This window comes from Lemur catta, chromosome 6 (assembly GCF_020740605.2).
Source record: "Lemur catta isolate mLemCat1 chromosome 6, mLemCat1.pri, whole genome shotgun sequence".
Taxonomy (NCBI): domain Eukaryota; kingdom Metazoa; phylum Chordata; class Mammalia; order Primates; family Lemuridae; genus Lemur; species Lemur catta.
The window spans coordinates 48,224,694-48,243,029 of NC_059133.1; the positions used below are offsets into that span (position 1 = coordinate 48,224,694).

The 18,336-nt window shown below is 37.8% G+C and overlaps 1 protein-coding gene and 1 long non-coding RNA gene across 5 annotated transcripts in view; one reads left to right on the forward strand and one right to left on the reverse strand.

The window, feature by feature from the left end:
- Positions 1-18,336, reverse strand: part of LOC123639568 — a 105,624-nt gene that overhangs the window by 51,436 nt on the left and 35,852 nt on the right. For all 4 annotated transcript variants that reach the window (XR_006735760.1, XR_006735759.1, XR_006735762.1 and 1 more), the window contains exon 3: positions 9,692-9,799. This is a non-coding gene — a long non-coding RNA (uncharacterized LOC123639568). The remainder of the gene's footprint in view (positions 1-9,691; positions 9,800-18,336) is intronic.
- AVPR1A (arginine vasopressin receptor 1A) lies at positions 6,516-10,353 on the forward strand. The gene is made up of 2 exons (XM_045553450.1): positions 6,516-7,519; positions 9,676-10,353. The coding sequence occupies exons 1-2, from the start codon at positions 6,565-6,567 to the stop codon at positions 9,960-9,962; spliced, it is 1,242 nt and encodes a 413-aa protein (XP_045409406.1). The 5' UTR covers positions 6,516-6,564; the 3' UTR covers positions 9,963-10,353.

The window sequence follows — 18,336 nt, forward strand, 5'->3', positions numbered from 1 at the left end:
GCACTCTCATTCACTGCCAATTAGTCTTTAATTTGGATACATTGGGATTTGATAATCAGATCAAAATTTTATATAATCTTTAACCCAGTAACTCCACTTCCAGAAATTTAACCTTAGGAAACAAATATGGCTGTAAGTAAAAAGATATCTATGAGCAGCACGTGTGCAAAAAGAAGGGGAAAGTTAGGAGGCCAAAAATTTTCCCAAAAAAGGTGGGGGAGAAAACATAAAATAAATTTGGTACATTAATTAGATGGAGAACTACGAATCCATGAAATCAATGATGTAGAAGAATATTCAGTGACATAGAGAAATGTTCACATTATACTGTTCATTTGAAAAATCAGATAATAATATACTACATAATATGGTCTAATTGTAATTTTATAATCCATACACCCTGAAAAATGACTGGAAACACATAAGCAAATCATAGTCATGATTTTCTGTGGCTGCTAGGACTAGTATAAAAGATTTTTTATTTTCTTCCCATTTCTCTGTCTTCAAATTTTTAAAAAATAATATTGTTTTAAGCAGAAAAATGTAGCTGTTATCATGATAAATGAATGCATACAGCTTCTTTTTTTCTTTCTGTTTTAAAACTGCAGTAAAAGTAATGTTAAAATGTATTTCAGATTTTTTCGGCCCAGGTCTTCTATGGCTGAGTATACCACGTTATTATACCATTATAACAAAATAAATTCATACAGGATTGTGTAAAGCATTTTTCTAAAATGCTACATGGCATCGAGAGATCATCACTAAAGGAATAGTTAAATTTTTGAGAAGAGGGACTAGCTATTCAAATACAAGTTTAAACAGAGATTCTGGAAAGTGTAAAAGCTTCCTCTGAATATCAGTTACATATTAATTGTTCCCTTTTAATAGTGTATTCAATGTAGAAATGAATAAGGAGCACCAGCCATCCATTTGATTGCACATACTTAGGAAACTATAAAGATATCTTTACTGTGATTTCTTCCTATTGATTTACCATGTAATCAAAGAACATTTTCAGCTTAAAGTCTGTTTGGGAACACTGAGTTTAAGCCCTAAATATTTCAAGCCTATTCTATTCCACATCTATATCTTAAATATATTCAGAGAAATTAAATCTTAAAGATTCTCACATGTACATTGAGGTTGCAGCCCAAATGGATTTAACCTCTTCTCAGGAAACATGTCTGCTTTATCCAGGGATAAATTAGTTGTAGATCTATAATTATCACCATGAAAATCCTAATAGAAAAGGAAATGCAACATATGTCATATTCCTGGTGATAAGACAAGAAGAGGCTTTTGGAAAACTTTGAAGCACCTGGCAAGGGTGTGAGGTGACTGAGAGAGAAGGATAGGAGTGGGGTGAAGGATAGAAATAGACTATGTCTCTTCAAACTTGGCAGTTTGTGGTTTTACTCTAATAGTTTTCATTCTCCTGATAAAGCGTATGTTAACAAATGCATAATCTGATTATGTCATAATGCTCTTAACATAAGTTTACACATCATTAAAATATGCCTAAAAACAAGAAAAAAAAGAATATATATTTTTAATGCTAACCCCATCCAACCTTAAACAAGCAAATGAGAAGCAAAAAAGTATAGAAAACATTCATATTATATCAAAACAATATTCACAGCAGATAAACAAAAAAATAATGAGTATCACAACTACTGATGTAGCATCTTTCAAAGAATGCAAAGCTTATCTCTGTGAAAAAGTTAATGAGTACAGAGAGATAGATTCAGTGTTGCCACATGCTGAAAAAATGAGTCCTGATTATCAAATTTAGACACAATAGCAAAGCTTCTGCCTATGAAGATGCAGAACATCGAGATGAATATTAATTCATTAGGAGCAAAAGTCTTAAACTCAACCATTTAAATGACTTTACATTTAAAAAATTTTAAATTAAATCAACCATGTAATCTTTAAAAGCAAACTGACATTCTGAATATATAAATAATGCTGATTTTAGAAATCTTTTACTTTGGATGATTTTTCTACTAATGATGTAATGGCTGGCTTAGGAATGATTTTGTTTGTTTGTTTGTTTGTTTGTTTGTTTGTTGAACAAGTGATGAGATTCTAATTTTTCATCAGCCAACATCGGGACATTTAAGATTCTGTTGAACATAGTAGCCTCTCTTTAATATTATAGCTCTGTACTCATAGATCTAAGCCCATATTATCACATAAGAAAATAAAACTCCATAAATCTGACTAAATGCTGTTCTCATTTTTAATTTAGCCCTATGAAGTGAATAGTATTGTAATATAATGAAGACCTGATGTTTTCCCATGCTTGACTTGCAACACTTTTTAGAATCTAGTAGTGTGTGTGTGTTAAAGAAGCCCATTTACTGGAGGGATTTTTAAGTCAGAGATACTTTTATGAGACCAGAATTCTCAAGGAAGAAGGTTAACTAGAAGTATTTAAGTGCCTTCTAGATATAAATGCTGACCCCCATTTCCAGGGGAGATGGTACAGAGATTCAGGTACTCAAAGGCAGCTCCTCGAGAACCCTTCCCTAATTTATCCAGTCACCAAGCACTTTCTGAATTTTATATTCATTCGGTATTCAAAAATAAGTTTCTATTACAATATTTGTTAATTCATTCCACAAAGATGTTTTAGGTGCTTGTCATGTGTATGGGAGGCTTTAGGGCATAGACATTAAAGCACAGCCCTTGACTTCAAATGGACCTACGTGTGACTCCTTGCTCAGCCACCTGGAGCCTTGTAATTTTGGTTAATTTGCTTAACCTCTGTAATCCTTGTTTTATTCATCTGCAAAGTGGGATGATAATAACTCTGTCCTGATACATAGTTTATTTTAAATATTTTAAAGTCTAAATGAAATAATGGATTTAAAGCACTTAGCTCATGAAATGAGAGCTTAATCAATATTGGTAAATAAATGTTCATATTATCTATTGTTATTGTTACTACTATTATTGTTATTACCACTCCTACTATTATTGCCCTGTACTTGGTTTACCAAAGATATGTAAAAACCAATGCAGATCCTACAGGACCTCCTAGTCTTAAAGGAGAAAAATCATATATACAGATTAATGTAAAATAACCAATCAAATGGCCTTTACAAGTCTGTAAAATCTAAGAACAGGAGGCTCACAGGTGGCAGCACAGTGTAGTGGTTAAGGTTGTAAATGCTGCTGGAGTTGACTGCTTCTGTTCAAATCCTGGTTCTACCACTGACCAGCTGTGTCACCTGAGGCTGGTTATTTATTCTGTCTGTGCCTCCGCTTCCTCAAATGTAAAATGAAGTAACAACAGTACACCCCTTATAGGGTCACTGGGAGGATTAAGTGAAGCAATACTTGTAAAGCACTTATGGCAGTGCCTGGCACAGATAAAGTGTTTAATAAATATTAGCGATCATTACATAATTTTTTGTAAAGCTCAAGACCTAGCACAGAGAAGTGCAATAAATAGTTGTTAACTGGCTATGATTCATATCATAATGATATGATACCAGACTGCAGGCCTATAACAATAGTGTCATTAATTTAAAATCAAAGGGGAAGGAGTCACTGTGGACTATAGAAGCAAAATGGATGCTGTCTTTGTCCATTTTCTGTTGCTTATAACAGAATACCTGAAAACTGGGTAATTTTAAAAGAAACAAATGTATTTCTTACAATTCTGGAGACTGGGAAGTCCAAGGTTGAGGGGCCTCATATGGTGAGGGCCTTTTTGCTGCCAGGGACTCTCTGCAGAGTCTCAGGGCAGTGCAGGGCATCACATGGCCAGGGGGCTGAGCATGCTAACCTGCTAGCTCAGGTCGCCCTTCCTCTTCTTATAAAGTTACTGGGCCCACTGCCATGATTACCCACTAATCCATTAATTCATTAACCCATGACTCCATTAATTTATGAATGGATTAATCCATTCATGAAGGCAGAGCACTCATGACCCAATCACCTCTTAAAGGCCCACCTTTCAATACTGTCACATTTGGAATTCAGTATGAAAGTGAGTTTTGGGAGGGATAAACATTCGAACCATAATAGTTGCTCCTGCAGAATACCTAATTTATTTTCTCAGTAAGAAGACGGAAGAAAACTGACAGTTTAAGGAGAGAAATATATATATTAATATATATATACACATATATATGTATATGTATTTGTGTATATGCTTGATATACGTGAGTAATTGGTACTGTTGCCACTGAACAAAAATATCTTCCATCTGTATGCACCAAAGTAACCTAACAGGTTATTTTTAGAAATTGGATATTTGGGTAGAGTTTGATTATTGGATTGGATTGCCTGACACAGATGAATGATTTCCTGAGAGGCCACCACATCATCTCCTGGAATAAGAACACCTAAAGACATTTTGGTGATTCTGTACTGCAGATTTTCTCCCGCGAGGAAACCTAAAAGCTCAAGTGTGTAGGGCTAAGAGCTATCAAATTGCCAGGCTGTGGCCAATAGACTGCTTTTGCAATACCCAGGGACACTAGGGTTAGTCAACATTATTTCTCATAAGGAGCACTAATAACGTAATCTGTGATTTAAAAGAAGGTCACTTCTCTGAGTCAGTGGTTATTAAATTGCTTGAAGGATTTTTCCGGACAGGTGGTCTGGAAACCTTTTACTTATTACCACCCCTGAACCATTTTAATCTTTTGCCTCCTAGATATCTTGGAGAAAAAGAGCCAACGCAACACAGCTTTCAGTTTTTAGAGCATTTCTCCAGGCAGAACATTGTCTTATTAGATCCTCCCAATAACCTCAGGAGTGGGAAGGGCAGGTACTTTCATTCCCATGGTTAAGATGCATAGACCTAGGATCATAAAGCCACAATGAAGCATGACTCCAGATTTCGAGTCCAGCACTGCCTTTGTGACAACCTTGGGAACTCTGCATGCATGAACTGATAGCAAAGTGGAATTATCACTGAGAACTGTATCCAAGAAAATCTTTTGATATTTTTGCCTCTATTTCACAGATGGTGATATTTTTCTGAGACAATCAAATTTATACAACCACCACAATACACAAACGTTTGTTCTAACCTGCAAAGTCATGTTTGTGTATTTACATAGCAGATAACCGTATAAAGTGTTTCCTTTCCTTTTCTCTTTTCTTTTTTCTTTCTTTTCCTTCTTTGTAAAATAGCCTGAAAACAGCTCCCCCTTGCTGTCCTTCGAAGCATATCTTCAGCAAAGTTAAAACAGCTGATGGAGAGAGTCAGTGTTTCTGCTTCGCTCAGGTCCTGCAGCTGGGTTCCAGTCGTCCAGAGGAACTAATTAATAGTTGGGTGGTGTTTTCTCTCTTCCTTCCGAGCGCCTCTTTCCTGCCCTCAGATTTCCTCTTTCTCGCCCGTGAGTGCAGGAACCCGGCGGTTTTCTGCCCGAGTTCCCTGGACAGTACGGCCTGGGTGGCCGCTGTCCGGCAGCTGCTCTTTGTCCACCCGAAGAGATGTCCCCACGATTAAATAGCAACCAGAAGAAGTCCCCACGGACTACTGCGACCCAGTTCCCGCCATTCTCGCTGTGGGAATCAGGCTTTTCCCGTAGAAAACCCCAGAAATCTAATTTAGAGAAAACTCCCAAAGTCCCCGGGCCGCACAGGGAAACGGGAAAGCCAGAAGCCGCTTCTTTCCCCCGCTGCGGAGGCACGCACAGCTGCCATGGGGGCTGTAGTGCGTCCTTCCCGTTGCAAACAGAGGGTAACAAATTGCTGTCATCAAAGACATTATTGGGAAGAGAGCGCCCTTTAAGGCACTCAGTTGTTACCCTGCAGGTAGGGGATGGAGCGGGGGAAAATGTAATTCCCGGGGCAAAATTGCCCTGGGAATAAGATTCACCAGGCTCGCTGCTCGAGGGTGAGCTCGCTGAGAAGGGACAAACCCCGGGACTGGAGGAGGTGGGGTCGAGAGCCAAGTTCAGGTGCACGATTTCGCTCGCGGGCGCGTGGACCTGAGATTTCCAGGGACTGAGACTGAGTTTACCGCGCCTGTAGAAATCAAATGGAGGGGTGAGGAGGCTAGTGAGGGAGGCTTGAGGAAACGGAGATCACCCAGAAAAGGCACGACACGTCCCGTTCTCCAGATTTTTGGAAGAGCGAGAAAGCGCCTCAATCCGCCTACGACGCCGGGGACTCGGCGTCTCGCAGCCCCACCTCCGCAGCAGTGATGCCAAGAGGACAAATCACCGACGCCGGGAGAGGAGGGGGGAGCAACTCCGGGGCGTGGGGAGCGGACACCGAGCAGCCTCCAGCCACTAGGGCGAGAGGGAGCGAGTCCTGCGAAAACAAACCCCGCATAAATAATTGAGTTCCGAGCCGGGTGCGTTCAGAAGCTCTGGGAGCACCTCAGGGGCCTCCCTGAAGTTGGAAAGAGCAGAGCAGGGAGGGGGGCCGGCGCGCCGGACTGGGGGCGGCTCCGCGGGCGGTGGGACGCCGCGCCGGGGACGCCCGCGGGACTGCGGCGCGCAGCGAGCCGCACGCGCGGGCAGGACAGTGCGCTGGCGGCGGGAGCCCACGGCCTCCGAGGCGGGTAGAGAACGGCCCGCGCGGAGTCGTTGCATGGACAGCATGCGTTTCTCCAGAGGCTCCGACGTGGGGCCCTGGGGCAATTCCAGCGGTGCCAACACAAGCCAGGAGGCCGAAGACCTCGGGGAAGGCGGCGGCCCGCGCGGGGACGTGCGCAACGAGGAGCTGGCCAAACTGGAGATCGCCGTGCTGGCAGTGACTTTCGCGATGGCCGTGCTGGGCAACAGCAGCGTGCTCCTGGCGCTGCACCGCACGCCGCGCAAGACTTCCCGAATGCACCTCTTCATCCGGCACCTCAGCCTGGCCGACCTGGCCGTCGCCTTCTTCCAGGTGCTGCCGCAGATGTGCTGGGACATCACGTACCGCTTCCGCGGACCCGACTGGCTGTGCCGCGTGGTGAAGCACCTGCAGGTGTTCGGCATGTTCGCGTCGGCCTACATGCTGGTGGTCATGACCGCCGACCGCTACATCGCTGTGTGCCACCCGCTCAAGACCCTGCAGCAGCCCGCGCGCCGCTCGCACCTCATGATAGCTGCCGCGTGGGTGCTCAGTCTCGTGCTCAGCACGCCACAGTACTTCGTCTTCTCCATGATCGAGGTGAACAATGTCACCAAGGCCCGCGACTGCTGGGCCACCTTCATTCAGCCCTGGGGTTCCCGCGCCTACGTGACCTGGATGACGGGCGGCATCTTTGTGGCACCAGTTGTCATCCTGGGCACCTGCTACGGCTTCATCTGCTATAACATCTGGCGCAACGTCCGCGGAAAAACTGCGTCGCGCCAGAGCAAGGGCGCAGAGGAAGCGAGTGGCGTCTTCCCAAAGGGGCGCCTGCTCGCCCCCTGTGTCAGCAGCGTGAAGACCATTTCCCGCGCCAAGATCCGCACGGTGAAGATGACTTTCGTGATCGTGACGGCTTACATAGCCTGTTGGATGCCTTTCTTTGTCATCCAGTTGTGGTCAGTCTGGGATGAGAAGTCGGTCTGGACTGGTAGGTGCCCGACAATGGAGGAAAGTGCGGGGATGGGTGTGTGTGTGTGTGTGTGTGTGTGTGTGTGTAGAGAGAGAAATAGTATTTCCTTTTATAGTATGCCCTAGGCAGTAGTTCTCAAACTTACATATGTGTAACAATCACACCTTGGGAGAATTGTCAAAACTGCAGATTTCTGGAGTCCCCACCTCAGACGTCCTAATTCAGAAGTTTGGAATAGGGCCCAGGACGGCATTTGTAGTGTGCAATGATCCTAAGACCACAAATCCAGAGACTGTGCCCTAGAGTCAGCCATGCAACTACCAAATCGAATGACTTTTTACCCAATTGCTAACTGCTAATACCCTGCTTTCAAGTCTATTGGATTCAGGGAAATATTTTTGCTATCACAACATCTTTTGTTGGATTGTGAAAAGTATCACAATTAATATTAAAATTTTGTATGACTTCCTCAAGGGCAACGGTAAAAACATATTTTCTAAAGAAAGCTGGAGAAAGATTCTTGAGAAGTCAAGAATTCTAACTTGGCATTTAACTAATGTTCCCTTTCTCACTATAATCTGTTTATTTTTTCTAACACTAATTACTTTAACACTTTTTTCCCAGTATTTCAAAGTAAGATTATTGATAAACTAAATTTGTTAGACTAATTTATTCATCATCTTGCAGCACTAATTTGACCACACAACTATTCACCTCTCCACTCTGCTCTTGCAGGAGTTTACCGAAAATGTTTTCTACACCTACTAGCCTGTTTCATTTTAATTCCTTACAAAACTAGAAAAACTAACTTCATAGGGACTTTAAAAAAAACAAAGTTTGCATCTTGAAAATATTTTCTTTTTGTAAGAAAAAATATTTTTCCAACTAACTATATTACAAGAATGTTTCTGATAACTATAGTCAAGAAATAGGTATCTAAGAGGAGCTGTCTCCTTTTGTTTCTTGGGGTTGGAGTAGGGGAGTGCATGTAATACACTTTGGAAGTTATATTTGCAAATAAAACATTTGAGTGTGAATTTAATTTAAACAAATAAATATTCTTGCAATAATGAATACCAATAATGAAAAATATAGCATAAACACTTTACTTCTAATTTACCATTTCCTGTTTACTTGATCTTAGAAGCTTCATAATATTGCCAATCAAATAAAAAATTTAGTATAATTATACTTCTATCAATATTTCTACACAATTAATGAAAACTTCACTTGTGCATAGATATGTTGATTTCTGGTCTTTGCAAATATAGTCTTGGCCATGGATTATGATCATCTTTAATAGTAGCATCTTAGCACAGAGTATGCTTAAATAACCTATCATTTTTTTTTCTGGCATAACAAGAGTGAAAAGATCCAAGTTTGTATTTAATAATCAAAGGAAAGTATAAGAATAATCAGGAAGCACTGACTTTCCCTTGATTATTTTCAGTGCAGTAGTTCCACTGGGAAAGCTTATAATATTTATGAGGTTTACTCCTGCTAATTAACATAAAATATTTTGGAATCCTGTTGGAATTCCTAATTCTGCTACTCTTCTTAATATAACCACAATAAAAGATGATTTTCTTTTACAATCAAACCAAATTTCTAATTAACCAAAGGAAAACAACTAAAGCTTACATCCTTCAGGGACCTATTTTTGCTATCCTCAGTTTTCATATTACAAGAATATTTAAAATTTTAAAACTGCTAAACATGATTCATAATGACATACTTTGCCTGAGTTATTAGGATGAATAGAATTTGGTATATGTGGTTATAGACTCTTGAAATTTCATTAAAATTGCAGCCATTCTGTAAATGCTGTGTTTATTAGCACATGGTAATGCTAGTATAAAAGATAGAGATTTTCTTAAATGGATTGTTTAATAGTCTTAATCTCTTGAAATTCACACTCATTCTGTTTAAATATTTTGATAGTGGTTTTAAAATATTTGAATTAATTTTAAGGCATCTTGATTACAAAAATATTTTACAACCAAACAATTTCCAAACACTACCCAGTTCCCTGATTGATAAACAGAATAGTTCATTTTCTATACTCACCCATACCCTTTTCCCTCTTTAATTAGTCGATAGAAAAATAAGTCTATCCAGTGCCCATTTCTCACATTTGACTATTTAAATAATCTACCTTTATATTTTTCATGCAGATTCAGAAAACCCTACCGTCACCATCACTGCGTTGCTGGCTTCCTTGAATAGTTGCTGCAATCCATGGATATACATGTTTTTTAGTGGCCATCTCCTGCAAGACTGTGTTCAAAGCTTCCCGTGCTGCCAAAACATAAAGCAAAAATTCAACAAAGAAGATACAGACAGTATGAGCAGAAGACAGACTTCTTACTCTAACAACCGAAGCCCGACAAACAGTACGGGTATATGGAAGGATTCACCTAAATCTTCCAAGTCCATCAAATTCATTCCTGTTTCAACCTGAGCCCTGTGTTCATGCAGCCTGACTCTTGTGATTGACTTTTTAGCCCATTAGCTGAATTGAGCTAGAAATCACAAGAACAAATGAACTTTATTAAGCTAAGCATGAATCAGTTCATTGGGTACAAGACCATGTTTCTAGTTGCATTTTCACATTGCTATGGCAAAAAAACTATGAATTATTTTATACGGAGTATTATTAATGAAAACACACTGCACTAAAATGTGCAGGCCTAACTCCCAGAAATATAATAGAAGTTATATTTCTGGAGGAAAAATGATAACTACCCTGGCTTTATATTCTGTTGTTGGTTTCTTTTATTTTATTTTTCCCCTCGATATAAGAAAGGCTTGATTGGTTTGAAAGGCAAATAATGTAGGGGCACTATTTCTGAGCAAAGTGAGCTCATCACCAGCCTTAGTATTTAGAGGAGACATCAGAGAAATTATGTTTTCATCCAATAAAATCAATTTATGCATCAGAAAATGCAGCCCCAAGTGGTGGCCTAGAGATGGGAAGGTGTCTTGGAGAGGCATGAGTGCCTGAGGAATACTGAACAAGAGGTGGCCTGCTCAGAGCAAAAGGGGAAAGTTCTGTTAGAAGCCATAAATCACCCTGATTTTCAAAATGGTAACTTTGGAACTGGCAGTGCCCTTATTTAGATTCCTCACATTTTATTGGCCACAAAAAGCATGATTCCTAAGATGCTGAAGGTTAGAGAAAATGTTGTCAACTGGCTGAAATATCTTTCTCCCCCCACTACGAAGTTGTTTTAAAGTCAGATTTGTATGAGGAATGCCAAACTTTATTAGAAGAGTAGAAAAGGATTGCCTAAGGTACTCTGTAGACTTTCTCTTGAACAATGTAAACATATTCTGACCAGTGTTATAAGGGCATCTTGTGCTATGCTGGATATTAACATGATCATTGTCTTCATGTTTAGAGAATACAGATTCATAAATAAGAGAGTCTCCTAAAGAGTGACTCAGTTTATAAAGCATCACCACATGTTTAATTAAAAATGGCTTGGTCTTTTTTTCCAATCTCCCACTCATCTGACAGTTTCATAGTATAATAGAAAAGAGGTGGGGTTGGGGGCTGAGAAGCAGATAGAAAGAGAACTATTCCACACCTAGTCTGGCGTTCTTCATTATTAAATACATGACTTTAGGCAAGTTATGTAAACACATAGAAAGCCTCTGTTTCCTTGGCTGTACAATGGAGTGGATAACATCTACCTCACAGGGTTGTTGTGGGACTCAATTAAATGCGTGAAAAGAGCTTTATAAACAGTAAAGTGCTATACATATGCGAGCAGTTGCTTTTATTACTGTCTTGGGATCTACAAAATTGCGCAGCTTTTTCCCCTGTCCAGTTTTCATTAGCCAGAATTGGTTGGTTTCATGGCTGGGATATAAAATCCTAAAACTTAAATATAGATCTGCGGATACATGAGAAAGCATTGCCAGCAGCCACTAAGCCTGACTTCTCCTGCCCGATTAAGATTTCCAATTTAAAGGCAGAATTTGCTGTCCTTTGAATGCAGGTAAATCAAAGCCAGCAACAAGCAACAATGTCTTTCATTTCTCAACAGAGATAAATTACAACACTAGTTGGCTACTGTTATTGCATTTTTCATTAATGGAACTCGGTGGGATTTTTTTTCTAGTTATTATGTCTGGCTCCTTCTCCTTAGAGAGAGATCATGAAATGATTTGAGGATACATCATAAATATTTTGCATCCATTAGAGGAAGCAATAGTTGCTGTAAATAGTACTATTTGGTTTCTATTTTTAACTTTGTTGGTAAGAGAATGAGACCTGAAAGGCACTGCAAGAACTTGGCAACCCCAACTTCATGCCTCTTCATTCTCCTGCCTTTCCAAATTCTCAGCCCTTAGACTCCCAGCATTGATATGCCTTAAAAATTGTTTCCAACTCTTCTTTAGAGATTAGGCCCTTAAGTTTTAGAATTATTTCTAAAAATAACAAATATGTCTCTTAAAGGGCACTATCCAATATAAGCTTTCAACTAACTCTTCTTTATTTGAGTTAGAAAAGCATCTCAGTAACCCTGTCCTCTGTTAAGACCATCAGCCCTTTCGACAACTTCTCTTTGACAGTTGAGATAGTGGAAAATGGGCTGGTATTCAAGAGATCTGGGTGCCAGTTCTGCACTAGGCAAATATGTGGTCTTATTCTCTGTGGTTTAGGCTGAGAAACTTCATCTATCTAATTGCTAAACTTTCTTAATGTTAAGTAACCAGAAATGGCATTCATATATTCCAAAACAATATTCCAAATTAGAAAAGTTCTGCCTATTTCAGAAGAAAGGAAACTGTAGGTGGTAAGGAGAAAGTGTTCTGGGAAGGAAAGTTTTCCTTTTCTGGACCAAAGAAAAGACCTGAGATAGTATGCCAAATGAAGGTTACGGTCAAGAAAAAATGTGTTACATCGCCTTATTTTATTTTGCACAGTTATCTGGGGGAAGATCCTGCAGGCACACAGTGTTAATGCACCTATGTTGGTTTCAAGGATATGATATAAAAATACCACCAATAGAAAAAAACTAGTCTACTGGGCATTTGATAAATATTAATTGATGATGAAAAGAAGCATTTTAAAGTACATATTAAGTGCTTAATAGGTTAATTTTGGAGCATGTATTTTTGAAGTATAAAATGATTCAGCTTTTATTTTGAAATTTCATTTGGAACATAACTGGGAAGAAAATTAGTGAACTTCTTGGATCAATTATATACTTGTCCTACATACAGAATTTCCATCATCATCAAAGAAGTCTTACACCATGATTGAGGAAAGAGTATGGTTTTAGAGGGTAAAAAAAATCAAATAGTCTTATTAACATGCAGTACTCGGCCAAACTTATTACAGTTCCTAGAATGGACAACCATTAAGATGACTAAGAAACTCAACTTTTTTCTGTTATTACACAGGTAAAGTAATCCAATTAGGTTAAATTTTTTTTTTTAGACTTTAAAACATATGTTTTTGTAACTTAATTGAACACTTAGAACTTTAAATTAGGGCCTCAGAGTTTGCCTAAAGCATAATGAGATGCCAATTAGGGAGAAATTGAGCCTAATCCTGTACCCCAAATATCAAAGATTAGGTTCCTATAAACTCACATAAATTGGAGCCTTATGGATTTTCATATTGGAGGCACTGGCTCTATTTAGAGTAAGCCCAGGGCAGTGCCATCTGGGATGCTAGTCCTGGAAGGACAGAAGCAGCCACTGTGTCCCTCCCCTCCCCCTCAACGCAGCCCTTTTAGTACCACTCAGTGCTGTTGACGACACTTGGAATCATAAGAACACAGGACAATAAATGTAAGAGAATGATTCTCGATTAAAATTTGACCTCAGCCAATTTGAACCAAAATTTAAGAACTATTCATAAGAAAACTTATTTCTTTTGAGTCCCCCCTTTTTTGATTTAGGTTGAATCACACAAATTGTGGCATTCCATTGTACACATAGGCATTTTAAAAATAGTTTTAACATAATTTTTAGGTATAGTCAATTATCATGAATGAAAATATGTATGTGACCTATAGTGCGTCAGTATCAAAAACATACACTATTATGGCTAAAAATTAAATGCCATTTTTCCTTTTTTAATTTTATGTATATGTGTATGTGTATATACACATTTTTTTACATTGATTTATGTTCTAAACAAAAATAAAAAGTATTATAGAGTGAATGAAATATTTTTGTGTTCCAGGGTCAAATTAACAAATTCAGGAAAGGAAATCTAAGAATAAATCTGATATTAATATCAGAATAATTATTAATATAAAATAGCATTTCTACAGTCAATATTTCTGACTTAAAATATGTCCTATGATGCTTTCACTCATTATGGCAACAAATTTACTAAGAATTCATGTTGTTTATTTAGTATTCCTTTTTTTGGAACTGCTTTTCAAGTATTCTATATCCCCTAGCTTATTATGCTATGTAGAAGAATTTCAGTGTATTTTTCCTGGGCCAATTGCATGATTCTTATTTTGAATGGATATTAAAATGTTTTGTGATTGTATCTAATATTTGGTCTTTTGCAGGAAAAAAATGGCTTATGGTATTATACTGAAACAACTAATGTATTTATTCTTCAATTTTACTGTATGTTAGCTTGTTTCTATAAATAAAAATAAATTTTAGATTTGTTTGAAATAATTATTTTACAACATAGTTTGACAATTAAATATATTTCAAGTTAATTATAATGATTTTGAAAAATAATATCTGGTTTTACAGTTGATAACTATTGAAGGATTTATATTTGGGTACAAAAATGTTCATGTTTTACTATTTGACTGTAGCAAGAACAAGTGAAACTTTGTAACTGCCTTTTCAATAAATTACAATCAAGAAAACAATTCATTTTGTTATAGTCTATATTAAGATAACCAAATGGGAGTTAGCTCAGGTCATGTATGTCATCCAGCCCTAAAAATACTGTCTATGTTCATTTATCTCATAAAATTAGTGGGACTGACTAAAGATCAAGAATATTCTCCTTTAATAGTCTTTAAAAATCAGAATTCTTTTCCCTGTGGGCTAACAAAGTCAAGTTATGTTAACTTTATAACTTATGTTGTCTAACTTTTTTTTTCTTTTATAAGCTGAATCTTAATAGCATAAACTATAAAAGGCTTATTTTGGATTTGGCTTAAACTGTAGAAGCAGTGAATGCCCAGAATGTAAGAAACGGAATTTGAAGTCTCTATTTTAAAATATCACTGTTATTTTAAAAGACTTATAAATGCCTAAGAATAAACAATATTTCTACCAAAGCATATTTTTGTGAAGTCATATGGACCAGGTAATACTAAAATAATTGTTTCATTGTATACCACAAGATACTCAAAAGGAAACCCCAATTCACTTGACCAGAAAAAAAAAGAAAAGAAAAAAAAGAAAACCCCAAAAGCAACATTTTTAGTGACAGTCAAAATTGAAAAGATGTTCAGTTAATGGAATTAGTGCAGATATTCTAAATACATACACACACACATATACCTACATATGGTAAATCCATATGTGGTGTTCTGAAATACTGTGAATATTTAGAAGTAAAAAACATTAATTACAAGAAAGAATATTGTAAAGAGAAAAATGTACTACAGGAGAGAATCAGGAGTCCCAGTGTTTCCTCCATTTATGGGTGAATGATCTTAGCAAAGTCACTTGAATGGATCTGGGTGTCTAACTACAGTCACCTTGGTTGAAAAAAAATGGATTTACAGATTCGAGCCCAAACTGAAAATAATCCTAATAGAAAAGCTTTGTCACCAACACAGAAATGGACACTTGTCCCTAGGCACAACCCAGTGGGACTTCAGCAGAACTATCACACACCCTCCAAAAAATCCCAGCTCCCATGATTCATCAGAGCATTCATGTTTTGACCATAACCCCAATGCATAAGCTTCTGTCACCTGAGTAGACACAGCCTGGATTGATGCCCCTGCGTTTTAGCTCTCTGTGCTCACTCTTTCCTTTAATATACAAGTAAAGTAGTTTTAGCTTCGTCTCACGCACTGTGCAAAGTCTATGCCTACCCCTAGATCCAAAAGGAATCCAGGGGATTACTATGAATTCCTGCTTTTGTTGAACTCTGAATCCCCAGCTCATTAGCTGACTTCTCAGGACTACTTTTTCTTTACTGACTTTTCTTCCAACAACTCTGAGTGCTTGTTGCCTTGTGTAGTGGGGTTCCCCTAAAGGTCAGGGGATCATGTGGGAGCGTAGATTATGCCTCAGAAGGGACAATGATTCATTGTTCACTGTCCTCAAGGTCCATGAGCACCCCTTCAACGGAGGATTAGTCTCTGATCATCCTCCTCTTTGGAACCTTCCTAGCTGCCATCTTGCCCAGGTCCCCTCTCTCTACCAAGACCCGAAAGACTTGGTTTCCCAACTGTCAGTAATTAAACATTTCTTCTACATTTTTATGTAGGACTGCTTAACTTTTAGTTGTCTAAAACACTCTCACTTAGACTATGCCTTTCAAAACAGTGCACTGTCTTTAAGGTGTTTTTCCTTTATACTCCCTAAGAGCTATCCTCATCCCAAAAGGAACACTGTTTTCTTCCTAGATCAAAGAGTTCAAACTGCATTGAGCTTTTTAAATAATGTGGGTTTTTTTTCACATTTAAAAATTTTTTATTTTTTTATTTCAGAATATTACGGGGGTACAAATGTTTTGGTTACATCGATTGCTTTTGTATTGCTTGAGACAAAGTTATAAATATGCCCATCACCCAGACAGAGCACATTGTACCCATTAGGTATGATTTCATCCATCCCCTCCTCCACCCTCCCACCTGCATGATTTCCGTTGAGTTTTGCTTCCAACTGTGCACATGAGTGCTGGTTGGTTAGTTCCAACTTAATCGTAAGTACATGTGGTGCTTGTTTTTCCATTCTTGCAATACTTTAGGAGAATGGTCTCTGGTTCCATCCAGATTGCTGCAAAAGGTATTAATTCATTTTTTATGGCTGAGTAGTACTCCTACAAAATTGTATTTAGATACACATTTTTAAGGGGAAAAATCCCTGTTATTCAAAGGAAAAGCTTAAGAAGGTTTAAAATGTTATATAAAAATACCAGCAATGTTATATTCAAATACCCTCAAATTTAAAACATTCATTTTTAATTCTTATTTTATGCATTGCCTTCATATGCAACCTATTTAGGAAATACCAACAATCACAAAAAACATTTTATCAGTGTGCAGTCACATTGAAACAAATGGAAAAGCAAAGGGTCTTTCACCAGTACAACTGTTTTTAATCAAGGAAATAAGATCTCAGTTTTAGACTAGGTCTGATGCATGTGCCTTTAATTTCATGAATGCTATTGAAATGCCTTTTAATGAAAAGCTGTCATTCAGAGTACAGTTCAGCTTTATATCCCATCAAATTTGGGAGCATGGCAGTAGATAAATATAAAACAGCTACATATGATTTTAGGTATGGATTTTAACAGGATATGTTTATTCGTAATGTTAACTCTTACAATTTGGAAAAAAACTCAAAAAAAAAAAAAAAGAGAATTTTATAGGCTGCCTAAAGGTAAAATTTATTTTCTGCATTTGAAAAATAGATTTTTTTCCCAAATACCCATATAATCTGTACCTTTTAACCACACAACTAGATGAGGTCACAGGAAAAAAACGTGTCGGCATTCCAATCATGTCCAAGGGTCAACAGAATGTTGTCAGATGTACTTGCTAACTAAAGATCTGGCATTAGACATTTTACCCTCACAGGGATTACCTGTTATTCTTCATCTCCTTTGTACCTTAAACATAGCCTAATGAAAGATTTTGAATGTGTGTAAATCTGTATATTTTTTAGCCTTATATTTTTTTTTCTGAGCAGATCAATGGGCTATGAATATGTTGTCTTTCTGTTTCTTACAAATACTCTTTGATCTTACCTATGTCTCCTGAGAAACCATACTTCAGGGCTCTATAGGAAAATTCCAGCCATGAAAGTTAATTAGGGATCATAATATGTTTAAATATGCCTTACTTTTGCTATATTTTTAAAAGGGTGATAGAAATTTTAAAGTTATTTGTGGTCAAATTCTCAATAACAAATACAAAAAAACCAAAATAGACAAATGGAACTTAATTTAACTAAAAAGCTTTTGCACAGCAAAATACATAATCAAAAGAGTGCACAAACAACCTCCATAATGTGAGAAATTATTTACAAACTATTTATCCGACAGGGGGCTAATATCCAGAATCCACAAGGAACTCAACAACTCAACAAGCAAAAAACCACCCAATAAAAAGTGGGCAAAGGACATGAATAGAAATTTTTCAAAAGAAGACATACAAATGTCCAACAAACATGCAAAAATATTGTTCAATTTCATTAATCATCAGAAAAATGCAAATTAAAACCACAATGAGATAACATCTTATGCCACTCAGAATAGCTGTTATTAAAAAGGCAAAAAACAATTGATATTGGTGAGGATGTGGAGAAAAGGGAACACCTGTACACTTGATGGGAATGTAAATTAGTACAACCTCTAGGGCAAGAACTAAGAATAGACCTACCATTTGATGCAGCAATTCCACTACTGGGTATCTACCCAAAGGAAAAGAAACCATTTTATCAAAAGGACACCTGCACTCATATGTTTATTACAACACTCTTTGCAGTAACAAAGATATGGAATCAACCTAAGTGTCCATCAGTGATAACTGGATAACTGGTATCTACCATGAAATACTACTCAGTCACAAAAAAGAATGAAATCATACCTTTTGTGGCAACATGGATGGAACTAGATGCCATTATCTTACGTGAAATAACTCAGAAACAGA

What these genes read in the sequence shown, in the direction of transcription:
- AVPR1A (XM_045553450.1), top strand. Translation starts at nt 6,565, where the DNA reads ATGGACAGCATGCGTTTCTCCAGAGGCTCCGACGTGGGGCCCTGGGGC. An exon ending in TGAGAAGTCGGTCTGGACTG is followed by an intron (nt 7,520 to 9,675) that starts GTAGGTGCCCGA and finishes TTTTTCATGCAG; the next exon opens with ATTCAGAAAACCCTACCGTC.